The sequence below is a fragment of the Ambystoma mexicanum genome, chromosome 11 (assembly GCF_040938575.1).
Source record: "Ambystoma mexicanum isolate Mex_15411 chromosome 11, UKY_AmexF1_1, whole genome shotgun sequence".
NCBI classification, from domain to species: domain Eukaryota; kingdom Metazoa; phylum Chordata; class Amphibia; order Caudata; family Ambystomatidae; genus Ambystoma; species Ambystoma mexicanum.
In genome coordinates, this window is record NC_090934.1 from 1,078,984,237 (window position 1) to 1,079,002,054 (window position 17,818).

General features: G+C 50.0%; 1 protein-coding gene across 2 annotated transcripts in view; it reads left to right on the forward strand.

The window, feature by feature from the left end:
- UBE2Q2 (ubiquitin conjugating enzyme E2 Q2) overlaps positions 1-17,818 on the forward strand; it is a 1,419,211-nt gene that overhangs the window by 1,289,001 nt on the left and 112,392 nt on the right. For both annotated transcript variants that reach the window (XM_069624339.1, XM_069624340.1), the window contains exon 12: positions 6,177-6,243. In XM_069624339.1, coding sequence (XP_069480440.1) covers positions 6,177-6,243 — 67 coding nt within the window. The remainder of the gene's footprint in view (positions 1-6,176; positions 6,244-17,818) is intronic.

Genomic DNA, 17,818 nt, shown 5'->3' on the forward strand with positions numbered 1-17,818 from the left:
GACTCCCGTGAAGTCCCCGGCGGAAAAAGAAGGGGGAGCGGGGGGCGTTGGCCATTACAGACTCGGAATCGGCCTCTGAGGAGGAGCTGGTGGAAACAGAGAAGGGCCTCAACGAAAGGTCCATAGGCCTCAGCGAGAGGTTCATAGGCCTCAACAAGAGGTTCGAGAAGGTTCGATCCCAGGGGGCGGTCCCTGCTGACGTGATCGAAGATGGCGACGAACAGGGCCCAGTGGAGGGGCCATCCCGTCCGTCGCAGCCATTACCCGAGCCCCAGGATACCTCGGCGGCCATTTTGTTGGCAATCCAATCCTTATGTACCGAGATAAGGACGAGATTACCACGGACCCCGACGGAGGATCCAGAACCAGGCCCGTCGGGAAGCCCTCCGAACAAGCGGAGGAGATTCCACCCCGCTCCGCCCATCGTGCCTTCATGCCTGCGAGAACAGAAAAGGGAGGGGTTTCTGTACCAACGACGAGAGGCCAAGAGGAAGACGGTCCTTGCGGTGCCTTTACTTGACGACATCTGGGACGAGGGGCTTGCTGTCCTCAAGAACCCTTCCACGACACACGCCAAGAGGGACAGGTACGAGAAGTACCGAGTCCCCGATGCCGCCCCCTTGTGCCTCAGGGCCCAGCCCACGCCGGACTCTGTCGTCTCGGCAGCGGCTAAGAAGAAGGCAGCGGGTGCGGCGGCTTCAACTTCCACCTCCCCAGAAGTTGGACTCTATGGGACGACGAGTCATCTCGGCGACGACGATTAAGGCGGCCAATGCCTTAGCGATCGTGGCCCGCTACGACAGGGAGCTCTGGTTCAAGATAGCTCCCCTGTTAGACTTTCTACCTGATGACAAAAGGGCAGAGGCCCTAGAAATTCTGCAAGAAGGCGAGGTGGCATCGGATCACGCCATAACGGTGGCAGCGGACATTGCAGATACCGGATTTCGCCAACTGGGCAACTGAGTTTTCCTCCGACGACGATGGCTCAAGGCGACAGACTTTCGCCAGGACGTCCAGACCAGAGTGTTGGACATGCCGTTCGACGGCAACAACCTTGTTGGCAAGGCAGTGGACGAGTCTCTACAGGCCATCAAGACCTACTCGGAGGCGGCCCGGGCCCTTGGGGTGCTTCAACAGCGACGGCCCTTTGGGAGCTCCGGAGGCAGACAGGGTGCCTCCAAAGGATCCAGCGGTGGCTCCTCCACTTACCGCCAGGAGGCCTACAGAGGTCGCGACAAGCAAGGGGGATCCCGCCGTCATGGCCAAGGAGGCCAAGGCGGCAAGGCCGCCTCCAAGCAAGACTGACCCGACCGGGTTGCCGGGCCCCCACCGAAGCACCCCGGTAGGAGGCCGGCTGACGAAGTTCGTCAGCGTGTGGGAGTCCATCTCCACTGATCGTTGGGTGTTGGACACCCTGGCCAACGGGCACTCGCTGGAATTCCAAAAGAAGTGCCCTCGCATTCCTCCCGTGGCCAGGAAGGAGAATCACGTCCCTCAACTGCTGTTGGAGGTAAAGGCGACGCTCAAGAAATGTGCCATCGAGCTCGTCCCCAGGAGGCTCCGGGGCTCCAGAGTGTACTCAAGGTACTTCCTCATCAGAAAGAAGACAGGCGGTTGGCGCCCCATCCTGGACCTGCGTCGGTTAAACAAATGCATCGAGGCGCAGAAATTCAGGATGGTCACCCTCCAGCACGTGCTGGGACAGCTGGAGGAAGGTGACTTCCTATCGTCGTTGGACCTGGAGGATGCTTACTTCCACATCCCCATTATAAAAAGGAAGTTCCTCAGGTTCATGGTTCAGGGACGTCGCTACCAATTCAGAGCCCTACCGTTCGGATTAAAGTCGGCACCCAGGGTTTTCACCAAGTGCCTGGCACCAGTGGCGGCGCGGCTGCCCCTGCAGGGGATCCACGTCTACCCCTACCTGGACGACTGGCTAATCCGGGCAAGGACAAGGGAACTCGCCGTCGAACATACGGTGAGGACCGTCCGGTTACTCACGGAGCTGGGGTTCGCCATCAACTACCCCAAATCCCACCTGGTTCCATCGCAAGTAGCACTGTTTCTGGGAGCGAAGCTCGATACAGTGGGGCAATTGGCCTCCCCTTCAGGAGAGAGGACCAAGACCATCCTGGGCAAGGTGCGGCGCCCGTTGGCCACGGACGTGGCCAGGGTGAGGTCCATCAAGTCTCTTCTCGGGATGATGTCCTCCTGCATCTACCTTGTACCCCTTTGCAGACTTCGGATGCGTCCACTACAGGAGTTCCTCGACGCCCGCTGGTTTCAGGCGACAAGCTGCTTCGAGGACAGGATCCCTCTCGACGAGGAGTTCCGTCGGGCGATCCTATGGTGGGGCACCCAGGCTCTCCTCACTACAGGCACAGACTTTCAAACCCCGGCGTTTCAGGAGACGGTGACGACGGACGCCTCTCTGGAGGGTTGGGGGTCCCACACCGGAGATCTCCACGCAAGAGGCCTTTGGCTCCCGGAGGAGAGGTCTCTCCAGATCAACTTTCTAGAGCTCCAAGCAGTGTTCTGGGCTCTCAAGTCGTTCCTTCCGTCCCTCAAGGACAAAGTGGTGATGATCTTCACCGACAACACCACCACAATGTTCTACATACGGAAGCAGGGGGCACCAGATCCCCAGCCCTATCCAAGGAGGCCCAGGATCTGTGGCACTGGGCTGTCGCCCAGGGGATGTTTCTGGTTCCCTTCCACTTGGCAGGAATAAAAAACACCATCGCCGACTCGCTCAGCAGGGAGCTGCGCTCGTGCCACAAGTGGGAACTGCGACAGGATCAAGTGGATCGGCTCTTCCAAAGATGGGGCAAACCCCAGATCGACCTGTTCGCGACGGCGCCGAACTCCAAGTGCCAGAGGTTCGCCAGCAGGTTCCCACACCCGAGGAGCATGGGCAATGCTTTCTCGTTCCTCTGGGACGGCCTGTTTCTCTACGCGTTCCCTCCGTTGCCGCTCCGCCTCATCAACCAGCTCAAGAGGTCCAGGTGCAGGATGATCCTTGTCGCACCGGCGTGGCCGAGGCAGATCTGGTTCCCGGACCTTCTGGACTTGTCAACGTCCCCACCAGTCAAGCTGCCGGCAGACGCGGATCTTCTCTCCAGAGAAGGAGGCGCCATTCTCCATCACGACCCACAGTCGCTGAACTTGCAGGCCTGGCTCCTGCGGCACTAGAGTTTGGAGGGTACGATATACCGGCTGATTGCAGAGAGGTTCTTGCAAAAGCCAGGGCGTCCTCAACTCTCAAGTGTTACGGTCATAAATGGAATAGGTTCTCTGTCTGGTGCTGTGCACAGAAGATTAACCCTCTGCGGATTATGGCCCCTCAAGTACTGCCGTACCTACTGTCGCTGGCCAAAGCTGGACTGGCTGACGCCTCCATCAAAATACATCTGGCTGCCATCTCCCGATATACCAGGACTACGGGACGGGCGTCCTTGTGGTCTCATCGCCTGGAGAAGGAATTCATGAAGGGACTATTCTGATCATTCCCGCCGGTGAAGGCTCCTGCCACGGCGTGGGAGCTTAATGTGGTGCTGACCAGGCTCATGGGGGCCCAATTCGAGCCTATGCATTCGGCGCCTTTGAAGTTCCTGTCATGGAAGACAGCCTTCCTTGTGGCCATCACCTCCGCACGACGAGTGGGAGAGATCCAGGCCCTATCTTGCAAGCCTCCATACTTGACTTTTCATGACCCGAGGGTGGTGCTAAGGACGCACCCCTCCTTTATGCCCAAGGTGCCGTCGGACTTCCACCTCAACGAGCTCTTGGTGTTACCAGTTTTCTTCCCGTCGCCTTCAACGCCGGCCGAGAAGACTTTGCACTCGCTGGATGTAGCTAGAGCGCTGAAGTTCTACGTGGACCGCACAAAGAGTTTTCGGAAGACGTCACAACTGTTTGGGAACTTTGGGTCTGTGAATCAAGGGAAGGCTCTCTTGAAGACTTCCATTTCCAGATGGCTCTCCGGCTGCATCATGCACTGTCACCGGTTGGCAAACCGACCGCTGCCCGGCAGTCCGAGAGCCCATTCAACCAGAGCGATCGCTGCTACCACGGCGTTCCTGTCTGGTGTGCCCCTGCTAGACATCTGCAGGGCTGCTACGTGGTGGTCAACACACACCTTCACAAGATTCTACTGCGTCAATCGGGACTCCAGGGTCGGCCAAGCAGTGCTGCGCAACCTGTTCGCCTAAGGTGAGCCTGGTGAGGAGGTAAGAATTGCTTAATCTTGAGTTTTGGATGCAATGCTTAATGTTGAGCCTTTGCCACCTCCCGTGGTTGTGCATGTGTATACTGCTATGTATTCTTTATTCATGAGCATGTGAATCCATGCCATACCCCATGCTGGAGAAGGAACAAGTTACTTACCTGTAACTGTTCTCCATCATGGGTCTGGCATGGATTCACATGCGAACCCTCCCACCTACCCCTCTGTGACTCTTCACTTGGTCATACTGCCACTTGGCGTGCTACCAAATCTCAGGATGGCTGCCAGAGGCGGGGATTAGGGACAGGGCAGTCATTGGCTGGGGGCAGTATGACCCAGAGATCAGTGATTGGTTACTACTAAGAAAGACAGATCAGAAACGAAACTGATACTGATTTTTTCTTTACCGAGGATTCCCAGCCTGACGACGGGGAATATTCATGAGCATGTGAATCCATGCCAGACCCATGCTGGAGAACAATTACAGGTAAGTAACTTGTTCTGTCTGTGAAGGCTCATGGTGTGGCCCTTGTGCGAGAGGATCACAGCACGCTTCCGGCCCCACCCGCAATACCTGTATCCCCATCCTCCTCCTCCTCCTGTCCCTGGCATCCTGTCACCACCACCACTGCTGCTGCTCCAGCACCATCAGCTCCACATCAGCATGGAGCACCTCCAGGTCCATGGCAGTGACAATGAGTGGTAGCATGGTTGTGTTGTGAAGTGTTCTTGGGGTGGGTGTAGCCCTTTAGTACTGTTCCTGCTTGGATTGGGTGCACCTGTGGCGTTCTTTCCTCCACCTGTGTCGATTTACCAGCAGCTCTGAGGTGGTGGTGTCTCCGGCATGTACTTGTCGGTGATACTGGCAAATTGCTGCGTGTATTACCGGCAAGTCAATGCTCATAATTTGCTGGTAATACCGTTCTGCCATTATTACGGACATCTTTCCGGCATTGTCAGTATTTACATTGCCTGTGTTACCAGCGCCAGTAATTTGAGGTGTTACCAGCGCCGGTAATTGCGGCAAATGGGTTCTGTGTAACACATACCTTGCCAGTCCTGTAAAAGTGCTGGTACACAGTATTACCGGCACTTTTGAAGGAAACCAGCAAACTTGTAATGAGGGACATAGTTTCTTGGTACTGATGGTCTTGGGGACTAGTAATTCCCCTTAAGAATTATCAAAACGGACAAGGAAAGTAAAACGGAAAGCTTTACTGACATTCAAAATGCAGTACAGGGTGTAAAATGGACAAAAAGAATGGAGGTCCAATAGGAATCTTTTGAGGGAAAGGTGCAAAAAGAAAATCTTTCCTAACAATCTCCAATTGAAGTTTCTCCTTATCGAGCCGCACTATGCATCAAATGCAGAATCTATGTGCTTCCTCCGTTTGCTACCCTCAACAAGAAGAATATGGTTTTGTACATAATTCACAAATCGGTACGTGGGAGGCCATCTTCATTCTTTGTGGATACGTTTAAACTACACGCAACTTTATGGGCATTTCAACGCACTGGAGCTGTGCAAATAAACTATTTTGGAGCCCAGAAATGGGACTACCAGTTTTGTTTTTTTTTTTGCTAAGAGTTATTGCATCTCACATCAGTTTTCGATGTGAGTTTGGCATGGTTTATTGGAGAGATTTAGTTCTGATGTCTGTTGGGTAAACATTGTGCTCAGTAAATATTCATAAATTAAAGCGCTTCTTCTGTTCTGCCTTTTGAACTTTTCAGTACCTTTTTAAGAATAGGCTCATTGTATGCAATAGTGGCTTTCATTAATTGTGCAATGTTTTTTGTCCTTTGTATTTTAAGTTAGGGCTTTAAATCCATATGTATTTACTAATCTTACCTTATATAGTGAGTTATGCCGGTTTGTGCAGTATTATTGCTTGCGTGTCATAGTTTCAGTGTAAATGTTAATTTGCCTCTTTTTTTAATTTATTTACAGAACCAGTATAATTTAACACGAGCACAACAATCTTACAAATCGCTAGTACAGATACATGAGAAAAATGGTATGTTGATAAATCTTCTAATGCTGTAACGTAGAACTGAAATACAGGAGTTCTTTTGTTTGCACAGATCTTTGTATGGCATTTGAATAGGACAGATTCTTCAAATCCAGATGAGTGCAGTGTTAACTCAGGGAAGCATAAAAGAAAGTTTTATCACAAACACTGTAAAATGTCCTCTGTGCATTGCTTCAAGGAGTGTTTTATTGTTTTTTACCCACCTGTGTTTTGTAGTTAGCTTGTGTTGTAAATTCATAAGTTTTGCTTTATGCCTCCATGTAGCAGTTTACTATATTTTAGAAGAATGTTCAACAATCTGGGAGTTGGGCATTGGCATATTATTAGGTAAATGTCTTCCATCACAGCATTTGTATTTATTTTATTTGAATGCGCAAACCAGGCCCGGAGGCAACCGGGTAAACCGTGGTTACATCAAGGGAAGTCATTACAGAAGACAATAGGTACATGTCATAGGAAACAGGCAAGTGCATACAAGTTCAGCAGGCAGACATGAAAGTCAAGATAATCAGGCTTTCAGGATGACCGTTGGTCATCTGAGGTGACTAACCAGAGCCTAGCTTTGTGTTTGAATAGGTTCAGAGATGATAGATTTATAATATGGAGTGGCACAGTGTTCCAGAGTTTGGCTGCCAGAACTGGGAAGCTGACCCCTCTGGCTGTTTGGAGCTTGTGTCTAGGGATCATGAGGCTCTGGCTATGGGCCGACCTAAGTGACCGAGGTGGGGTATATTGAGTGAACCGCGAGGATAGGCAGATAGGGGCCTGATTGTTCAAGCATTTATAAGTCGGGCCAAGAGATTTTAGAGAAATCCTTTGGGCTACTGAAAGCCAGTGAAGGTTCTTCCCGATTTCCGAGATATGTGCTGATCTAGGGATGTTGAGGGCTGCTCTAATGGCGTTATTTTGAGTGATCTGGAGTTTATTGAGGTTGCATTGGTTAGTGCCTTGGTACAGAGTGTTACAGTAGTCAAGTTTGGACATAACCAGAGTCCTGGCAAGGGTGATGCAATTCTAAGTAGAGAGGAATGGGCGACATGCTGTGATCAGCTTGCATGTGTAGGCCGATGCGGCAGCAACTGCATTAGTTTGTCTGTGGAGGGAGAGAGTGGAGTCTAGGTAGATTCCAAGGGTTTTTGTCTCTTTGGATACTTTTATGGAGTTGCCATCAATATTGAAGGAACGAAACAAAGGGTTTAACTTTTTGAGTCTTTGTTTGCAGGCTTGGATAACTTGGTAGATGTCGTTTAAGGATTTCGAGTCTACAGTGTAGTCACCAGTGATGTGGATGAGTATCTGGGAGTCATCGGCATAATTAGTGTAGGTGACACCCAGATAATCAAGCACATCAAACAAAGGTTTAGTGAACACATTGTAGAGAGTAGATGATACGCAGGACCCTTGAGGGACCCCACAGGGAACTGGTGCTGGGTCTGCAGAGGCGGTAGGGGAGAATACTCATGTGTCTATTGTCAAGGAATGAACTGATCCACTTGGCAGCATTATCGGAAAAGTGGGCTGCCGATTTCAGATGTTGGCAGAGGATTTGGTGATTGGCCAACTCGAAGGCGGCAGATAAGTCCAGTAGTCGTAGTAATGCCAATTTGCAGTTGTCTTTTAGATCCTCAATTTGGGTGTTGAGGTCCAAGAGGGCTGTTTCAGTCCGTGTTTGGGTCTGAAGCCGGATTGTCTGGTACCTAGGAGATTGTTTCCAGATAATTCTGTATCTGTAAGTAGGCTGCTCTGTCTAGTATTTTTAGAAGAAACAGGACCGTAGTGATGGGCCTATAGTTAGTAGGAATCTATGGGTCTATGGTAGTTTTTCTTGGAGAGGGATGACCCAGGCGTCCTTCAGATTGTTGGGGACCACTCCTGGTTGAAATGAGGAGTTGATGAAAGTGGTTATGAATGGAGCGAAGTCGTGGGCCGATTCCTTAATAATCGGTGCCGGGCAGGAGTCGCCTTGGCAATTAGAGGGTTTTTTCAACCTCCGGTATGGTGAGAGGCGTAAAACTGTAAGGCAACCGAGAAACTTGTCTGGTCATTTTAGGTGGCAGGGTTTTAGTTAGGGGGTGGTGAGGAGGGTGTTGTGTTTTGGCATTGATTTTAGATTGAAGAGTAGTTGAACAGCATCTTCATTATTAACTGTGTACTATTTCAGTACATTTTTAATCCAGAGTAAACTTTGTCTTTCATGTAACCTAAATAAAGACAACTTATATTTTGTCATGGTTCCCTTTTCAAATTAACAAATCTCCAAAAAGCACTCAATTTCTTCATTATAAAACAACAAATCCTCCTTAAATGTGTTTAGAAAAAAAGAAGAAAACAAGGCAGCTAGGCTAATATGTAAAAGGAAAACTAAATGGCACTGTCTCTTTTGTGCCAGGATGCTGCAGTCTCCCATAAAGCACCCTGTTAGGGAGATTTGTGCACAACCCGCTTGTGAAAGCTGTGTAACCATCTAACCTAAAGGTCAGGCAAAATACCAACCTAAAAGGTAACCCAAGTCTCAACAGGTGGCACTTATGGCAGAGCATTCAGGCTTAACTCCAGTGTTAGGCAAGACTTGATGTAGTAACCCTGTGGGAGACTACACAACCCTTATCCTCTTGGTATTAGGTAACCCACCTTTTGGTATAGCCCTGTACTACACAAGTTGGTAGTGTGACTGAGCAGCCAGGCTTATCTCAAGAGGGGTAAATGTGAGCTGTAGAACTGTAGCAATGAAATCCACAAATGGAAGTAGTCCAGTAACACACTCAAGGTTTGTAGTTATAAATAATTTTCTGATGTTTGTTAATCTGCTTAGAACCGCATGCTGTGCATAGTCTGACATCCAGTGGTCACTGCAGAGTATTGCATTTTGTTTTCGTAGTCGAAAAGGGGACGTCGACAAGGCGTGTCTGTATCACTATCCCTATAGTGACGGGCATTGTACCCACAATCCCTCACGCGTCGAGGTCCCTCAGATAGCTTTTTTCCGCCCAGATATTGGTTGCCTTAACGCGGTTCTCCTCGAGAGAAATTGCAAAAAGTTTTAGTCAACCCTTTGGTCGTTATCTACTATACATTACATTAGATCCCTCCTTCGACGTCGAAGCTGCAAAGCTGTTTCACCGCCGAGTAAGAACTTCGGCGGTGACGTAGACGGAGGAGATCCTTCGGCGCTGCCGAACACGTGGCCTGGCCTCGCCGGCCTAATACAGTAGGGAGAGTGGGGTTGTGGGACATTTCTTCTATTTCTAAGAATGCCTTTCTCCTTTTCCCCCCCTTTCCTTCGGGGTCGTTATCACTCGTATCTATATCCTCAGCTATGGAGAGGACTCCGTTTAGATTTTGCCCACGCTGTACAGGCAAATTTACATGGAAAGACGAGCACAAGCGGTGTTACAGTTGCTTACCCCTCAACCACAACAAGGAAGGCTGTGCGGCCTGTAAACTACTTCGCCCGAAAACTTTAAAGGACCGCAGGGTCAAGAGGTGGGCAACCTACGCTATGTCTAGAGCTGATTCCTCACCTGCCGCCGCCGAGTGTGACGAGGATAGTGATAACCCGACCTCCGTTTCGGAAGTCGTAGACCTCTCTAAGGAGCGTACCCGCTCCTCGACGTCTGTCCCCAGCCCGACAAGTTCGGCTCACGCCCTACTTATGGGGATGAACACCCCAGCGACACAGACGAACACAGAAGGCATAAACATAAACACACAACCCACGGCACTTCTTCGGCCCCACTCCTAGAGGATCCCTGGCTACCAACACCAAATGACCCAAAGGTTCGGGTCCCCTCCCATGCATCACCGGTCGAGGGCCGGTAGCATGGGAGGGAATAACATCAGACCGGTGGGTATTGTCAACCATAGCCCGCGGTTACTGCATAGAATTCAGTCGGTCCCCCAAGTACAGACCCCCAAGGGGACGACGCTCCTCACTGGAGCACCTCGCCATCCTTCTTCAAGAAGTGGAACTGCTGCTGCTAAAAGGAGCAATAGAGGTTGTGCCTCTATCACAGGTAACGGAAGGTATTTATTCAGTGTACTTCCTTGTACCCAAAAAGGACTTAACCATGCGCCCTGTACTAGATCAGCGCCCAGCGAACAAATTTGTCAAACCTCAAAAATTTTGCATGGTGACCCTACAGGAAGTAATCCCCCTACTTTCACAGGGAGATTACATGACAACACTGGACATGAAAGATGCATACTTTCATATTTTAATGTTGCCAGCGCATGTTCATGATAGAGGGCAAACACTACCAGTTGAGAGTGCTACCCTTCGGCATAGCATCAGCTCCGAGGGTATTCACAAAAGTACTGGCAGTGGCAGCGGCCCATCTTTGCAGGTTGTCCATCCCAGTATACCCTTACCTCGACAATTGGCTGATAACAGGGGATTCTTACGAGACATGCTTCTCAAATACCCAAACGACTGTAGACCTTTTGTTCCAACTGGGCTTCTCCATCAACAAGAAGTCCAGCCTAGACCCCAGCCAGATCAAACAATTCCTAGGGGCTCTAATTCGAACAAAGTACGGCCTCGTCTTCCCCTCCAACGAGAGGGTTCAAAATATGCTGTTTCAGATCCCTCAATATGTGGCCGGTCGAGAGGTGACGGTACTCAAAGCAATGCGTTTGCTAGGAATGATGGCGTCCTGTATATATTTGGTACCTCACGCGCGTCTGCGCATGTGCCCAGTGCAGGAATGGCTCAACAGCCAGTGGTGTCAGGCCATCTGACAATGGGATGAGCTAGTGGTGGTCTCGCAGGCCTTGGTTCTCTCGCTACGGTGGTGGTCGAAGGAAAACCTTGTAATAGGGAATCCATTGGCCACCCCCGCAGTGGAGGCCACTCTAACCACAGACGCATCCCTCACAGGATGGGGGGCTCACCTATCCCATCAGACTGCATCACAGAGTTTGGACTCCGAGTGTAGCGTCCAAACACACAAACTTGCTGGAACTGCTAGCAGTCTTCAAAGCACTGAAGTCTTTCCAGGCACACCTGCAAGGGAAGACGGTGATGGTCCTCACAGACCGCACCACAGCCATGTACTACCTGAACAAGCAAGAGAGCACTCACTCTCCGGGACTGTCCAAGCTGTCCCGGAACATCTGGAAGTGGGATCTCAAACACATGTTCCTGTTGTCACAACATATACCAGGGGAACTCAATCTGCTAGCAGACGAACTCAGCAGAGACTTCCCTCTGCCCGCAGAGTACGAATGGCGGTTACAAGACATCGTCTTCGACGTTTTCACACAATGGGGATTCCCAGAAATAGATTTGTTCGCAACTCAGGAGAACTTCCAATGCCAAGATTACGCCTCCAGGTACCCCCAGAACCAGTCCAAAGGGAACAGTCTCTGGATAACATGATCAAAGACCCTGAACTTAGCAGCCTGGCTCCTGAGGTCATAGAATTTGGACATTTACAACTCCCTCAAAGATGCATGGACATTCTTAGGGAGGCTCGGAAACCTAACACTTGTTACTGCTATTCTAGCAAATGGAAGAGATTTGTCTTCTGGTGTAGAAATAAGAGCATCAACCGCGTTGACTGCTATCCCACACATATTGTTCTTTATCTGACTCACTTATTAGACTCCGGATTGGTCTTTAATTCTATTAAAGTTCATCTAGCTGCACTTTCCGCATACACCACTTCTCAACTCAGTGTCATGGTGGAAAGTCCCAGTTAGTAAAGCCTTTATGGAGGGAGTAAAGAGGATACACCCTCCTATAGCCAACCCAGCTCCCGGATGGGACCTAAACGTGGTACTTACCAGGCTTATGGGCTCACCCTTTGAACCCATGCACAAGGCATCCCTTAAAAACCTCACTCTTAAGACTGCTTTCTTAATAGCTATCGCCTCCATTAGGAGAGTGAGTAAACTACAGGCACTCTCTCTACTAGACCCCTTTGTAACAGTTCACAAAGATGGTTCTATGCACACATCCTAGGTTTGCACCAAAATTTATTTCAAAATTCCATGTCAACCAGTCTATAGAACTACCAACGTTTTTTCAAAACACTTCAAATTTAGGAGAAAGGAGCCTGCATACACTAGATGTGCGCAGAGCCGTCATGTTTTATATGGAAAGACCTAGACCTCTGAGAAAGACTAATCCATTCTTTGTCTCAGTGGCAGCAGGAAGAGAAGGAGATGCAGTTTCAAAATCCACTATATCTAGATGGATTGTCCAATGCATCACTCTGTTTCTCTCTTGCTAAGAGAGAACTACCCTTCAAGCCGAGAGCACATTCTATTCCTGGCACTGGGGCTTCCATAGCATTTATTGAAAATGTCCCTCTTGAGTCCATTTGCAAAGCGGCAACCTGGAGTTCTGTACACACCTTTACAAAACACTAATGTCTAGATGCCCACTTTAGATCTGATTCCCAGGTGGGACAAGCAGTTTTAAAACATCTTTTTTCTACTGTTCCTTCTCACAACCCACCTCCAACTCCTGGTACTGCTCGTTAGTCTATGCACAGCATGTGATTCTAAGCAGATTAACAAACATCAGAAGACAATGCATTACTTACCGTAAAAGCATTTCTGATGGTTGTATCTGCTTAGATTCACGGGCGCCCACCCTTCCTCCCCGCTCGGATGGAAGGAACATAGACATCCTTTATCTATCTCTCTTTTCTGTACTCACGTCTAATAGGCTCCCCCAGGGCAGAAAAAATACAAACAGAGGGACCTTGTTAGGGAGAATTCTCTGGTAAGGCTAATTTCCCAAACCTAGTGAGTCCCCCAGCAGCTTTGCTGGATTTTTGGGGTTTATTTTTTTTCTCCTGCTAAGAGTGACTCTTTTTTTTCTCCCACTCTTAGACCCCACTCTTAGACATGATTTGAGGTGTTCCTTTGACTCTGTATGTGTTTTATGGGCTATGGGGTCCTTTACCCCATAGGGCTTCATGCGTTTTTGGTATGTGGGTTACACAGCACCCTCCGTGCAGTAACCCAGGGGTGTCGTAGCGACCCCCAAACATAGGCTCCATACCCTGGGACTGACTACTGTCTCCCAGGGCATGTAAAGTCACCATTGGCTTTACTAGTCTTGTGAACAGAACCAGTACAAACCATCATATGGACGTACTGGTCGGGGCAATTCGATTGTCCCGGGGTCTGTTCTTCGAGGGGGCACTGTCCAGTCCCCCCGACCGAGTTTTGGCTGGTGGCAGTGGATATTACTTTTTATATTCGACCACAAATATATTCCTATGCGATTTTCCCATTGTTCGAGGCTACCACTTTTTAATACAGCCTCGAACATACCGCCGGTTTATTAAATTAATATAAATTCACCGGTTGGTATTTTGTGCCGAAACTCGGTTCCAAAATGGCGTTTGTGTTAGCTTCTATGACTCCAACTCAAGTCGAGCCCTTTGTTCCACTTTTTGGCGGGCTTCTCCACAGAAGCCTCCAAAAGTGGTGCCACTCTGTCTGGGTACCAGAGGGGGTGTGGGAGGGGGGTTTAGGCACCCTGGACTGAGTTGCTTCGGCAACGCAAGTCACTCTTAAAGCCTCAACTTACCACTTGGGTTGGCCCTAGGCTGGCTAACTGAACTTTTCTAAACTGAACTGATTCCTTTCTGAACTCTCTGCAAGACTCTCCAAGCCTTTTAAACTTTATGACCTTGGGCACAGTGGTGTCCTACTCTCTCGAATAGGGAGCCTGACCTCTGAATTTTTTGCTCACAAGTAGACTTTGACTTTCCTGCCTTGCTAAGTGCTTCTGAAGGATTGTGTTGTGTGCTGTTCCTAATTTCTGCCTTTTCCCTCCCTTTTTCTTAAACTTATTGGAGTGCCATCTTTAGTTAAGCGCTCACCTCTGTCTGGAAATAAGTGGTGTTAACTAAGACTTGTCTAATAAGGAATAAGGGTTGTACATATGATAATAGTGATTGTGTTTTTGAACTTACTTAAAATAATAGTGCTAGAATATTTCTAAGTGTGTGTTTAAATGAATAATTCTATACTTGATACCAAAGCTCTAGTCAGTGTTTGCTTGTGCTACTGTATTTTGGTACCTATCTTGTATACTCTAGATACTGTCTAACTCTTCTTGAGAGAGGTCTGGCTGCTCAGCCACAGCTACCAGGTAAATCTGGGTGGTACAGACTGCTACCAATTGGGTTTACTGCTAACACCTGTAGTCTTAAGGCTTTTGCAGTGGTCCCTAAGGGATCTGCACAAGTTTCTGCCTAACAGACCTCGACGCATGAGGATTGTGGGTACAATGCACGTCACTATAGGGATAGTGTTACAGACACGCCTTGTCGACGTCCCCTTTTCGACTACGAAAACAAAATGCAATACTCTGCAGTGACCACTGGATGTCAGACTATGCACAGCATGTGAATCTAAGCAGATACAACCATCAGAAATGCTTTTACGGTAAGTAATGCATTGTCATTTGTTTTAGCAGTAGTTTTTAAATAAGCATTCTTTAAAAAGGCCAATTTATGTAACCATCAAATATACTTTTCTGGATAAAACCCTTTCCCACCAATAATAGTTTAAAACCAATTAATCACCTATGAAGGACAGTAAATATCAGTCAAATGGACTAGAAGAGACTGCAGGGAGCCAGGACATCCAAAGTCAATTTGAGCATAGTCTATGGAGCTGAGGCACTTTTTAGATAGCAAAGGCTTGCACAAAGTTAGAAAGTTTTGTTGAAGAAAAATCACTGTAGGGTTACAGGCTGTTACACTTGTGAAGGGTAGAGCTGAAAGTAGCTACTGCAAGTCTCAACTGAGAAGAGCAAAGCTAAAGACACCGAGTTAAGTACCCCAAGTTGGAACAGTACCATTGGTTAGAAGAAGAGTGTTCCAGCTGGCTTCTGTGTGGTTGCAGTGATGCAGATCCTGGGCCTCAGTCTTGGGGACAAGTGGGAGGACGCTGGAGGACTCCTGCGGCAGCAATTTGGAGGTCGGTGGCAGCTACTGGCTCTTTTCAGATCAACAGCACTTCGTGGTTTCAACGATCTGTAAACGGCACTGCAGCGGATCTTGGACACCGGTTGGGCTGCCTTCACTCCTTAAGTCCTGCACTCTGGTGAGGGGACTTGAGCTCTGGTCGTTCTGCTTCTGAAGGGTCCTGGGGAGACTCCTGGACTTCTGGCCATCTTACAGACCTTGCACTCTACTACGGATTTCGCAACCACCGACACTAGGTTCTTGCAGCAGCAAAGAAGTACAGCTAGTCGGGGGAAGATGGTCCACTAACCCAAGGGAATAAGTCGTCCCTTCCGGAGCATCTCTTGTCGATCAAAAAAAGGAGTTTTGCACAGCACCGACTCTTCACCGGGCAATTCAAAGGTCCAGGAGGATGCAGCAAGCTTTGTTTGCTGTGTCTTCGGGTTGTTCTTCCCAGTGGTTGACTGTCTTCAGTCCCAAAACCCTCACCTTTTTAAGCAGGTTTCTCCCATTCATGCACAGCCTAGCTGTCAAACAGCAGGTTGGCTGTCCTAAAAGGACAGCCAGCCAATGAGGACTGGCTGCATTCAGGCATTTCTAAAGACAAAGGACAGGGGAGTTTCGGGAACCTCCCTCACTTCCTGCCCTTCCAGACACACTGGAGCCAGAGGAGGGTTTTAGTACTGGAGCCCGCCAAAGGCAAAATGAACAAAGTGCTCAAACCTGGTTTGGCGCGCAGAATAAAACCCAAGAAAGACCTCACAAACAGAAAATGTCAAAAAAACGAATACCAGGGCCATACTGTGACGTCCCGCCCCTTTCCTCCATACTGCATGGGCGTCCCTTCCAAGGGACGGGAGACAGAACCTTTTTCACCAGAAAAAACCTTCCCCTTTAAATTTAGAGGCGCGCGGGGGAGTGGCCAGCTAGCATGTGCTGCCCTCACTCCGCCCTCCGGTGCTACACCTCAGCCCCCTTTTCTGAGTTGATGGGAACGGGCCGAATTCACCAGCGCTCCTGGGTTTGGCTTCGGCCATGTAATTCCACGCGCAGATACTTCTTGTTTGTCTTTTTTGTCTTTTTATCATTCAGGTAATCTGTCCTCAGGCGTCACGCTCCTCCCCTGCGCATGACGACTTCCACAGGGTTCAGCTGGTGTCCATCCTGCAACCACGGTTGGCAAGCTTGTACAGCGTGTGGCTCGCTGTCCTCGAAAGCGCTGAAGAACACACTAGCCAGGTGGAGGGAGCTCTTCCAGACGTCGCCTACAGAGGATCTCAAGAACTTTGTGAAACATTGAGCCAAGTCCAAAGTAGGGCCGCTATTCCCCATCGCACCCCGCAAAGGAGACTTCTTCCCAAGGACTGTGCCACGCGGGAGGGACCAGTCAGGTCCTTATACCAGCACGTGCACCGAGGCTGCTGCAGTTACCGGCCTTCGGGCCGATGGATCCTTGCAGTGGTAGTGTTGAGGGACCGGAAGGTTCTCGTACCGGATTGTCATCCGAAGGACTCCACCCTTGTACCGGCAATATGGCCGAGGGGCTATGCCCTAGTACTGGAAATATTTTGGAGGGGGCACCTAAACGCAGCTCTACCAACCCCCAGGTCGAGGGTGTCACACCTACTGGGCCTAGGCCCAAGGAGCAAGGTAGGCATTGTGATCCACACGCAAGAGTCTTGGAGGGGGCTGGGCCCTGCGAGCCGAGCAACACGTTGCAGGCACGTGGCAGGCAGCTCGACAAGAAGGCCGCTGCACCTGACCGAGGCACCGTCCGACGCCATTCCAGGAATTAGGCTAAGAACGAGTGTCAAGGTGGGACTGGCCTCAACCAGGTACGTGGCCTACAGCCTATCCCTCTTCTGCTCAGAGCAGCTTCTCACTACGTCCATATAGGTAGGGTATGCAGCGGCTCCAGCTGCTCCCGGCTACAGTCAGTACCCCCTGCCACCTCAATGACCAGTGAAGAGGGGTTCTTTGAGAGGTTCATCAGCCTCCTGAAGTCACCTCATATGGGGGTTATCCTCAAGGACGCCATCAGGGAAGTCCTCCCGACTATGCTAGCGGCACCACAAGAGCCTCCACCCACCACGGTGCAGCCGCTGGTCCCGGCTCCCCAGACTACTCCTCGGGCGGTTCCGTACCAGCCTCTGCCGCCACTTCAGCCCCCAGATGCGGTTCCTGTGCCCCAGCCTCCTGCTCAACTACTCCTCCACCACTGCAGTATCCTCCTGATCCACAGGACACGCCATCCTCAGCCAGGGCTTTTCACGAACATCTTGCTGGGCTGGCGGAATACCTGGGCCTACCCCAGCCCGAGGTTGAGCAGCCGACAGAGGGGGTTCTGGCTGAAATCCTCACATGACACCCCTCTGCCAATACAGGGATTCCTCTGCAGACCGATGTAGTCTCCCTGGCCAAGAAGGGTTGGCTTAAGCCCCACTGGGCCAAGATGGTCAATCGATGAATGGACGCCAAGTAAGGCAGATGGAGGGGGATACACTCTTGCTCTCGGCCCATCCTCAGCCACACTACTCGGTGATCGCTGCGGCATCACTATACTCCAAGCCTCAGTTGTCCTCAACCACCTCCTCTGCAGTGCTGCTTGGGAAAGGGGTGAAGATCTT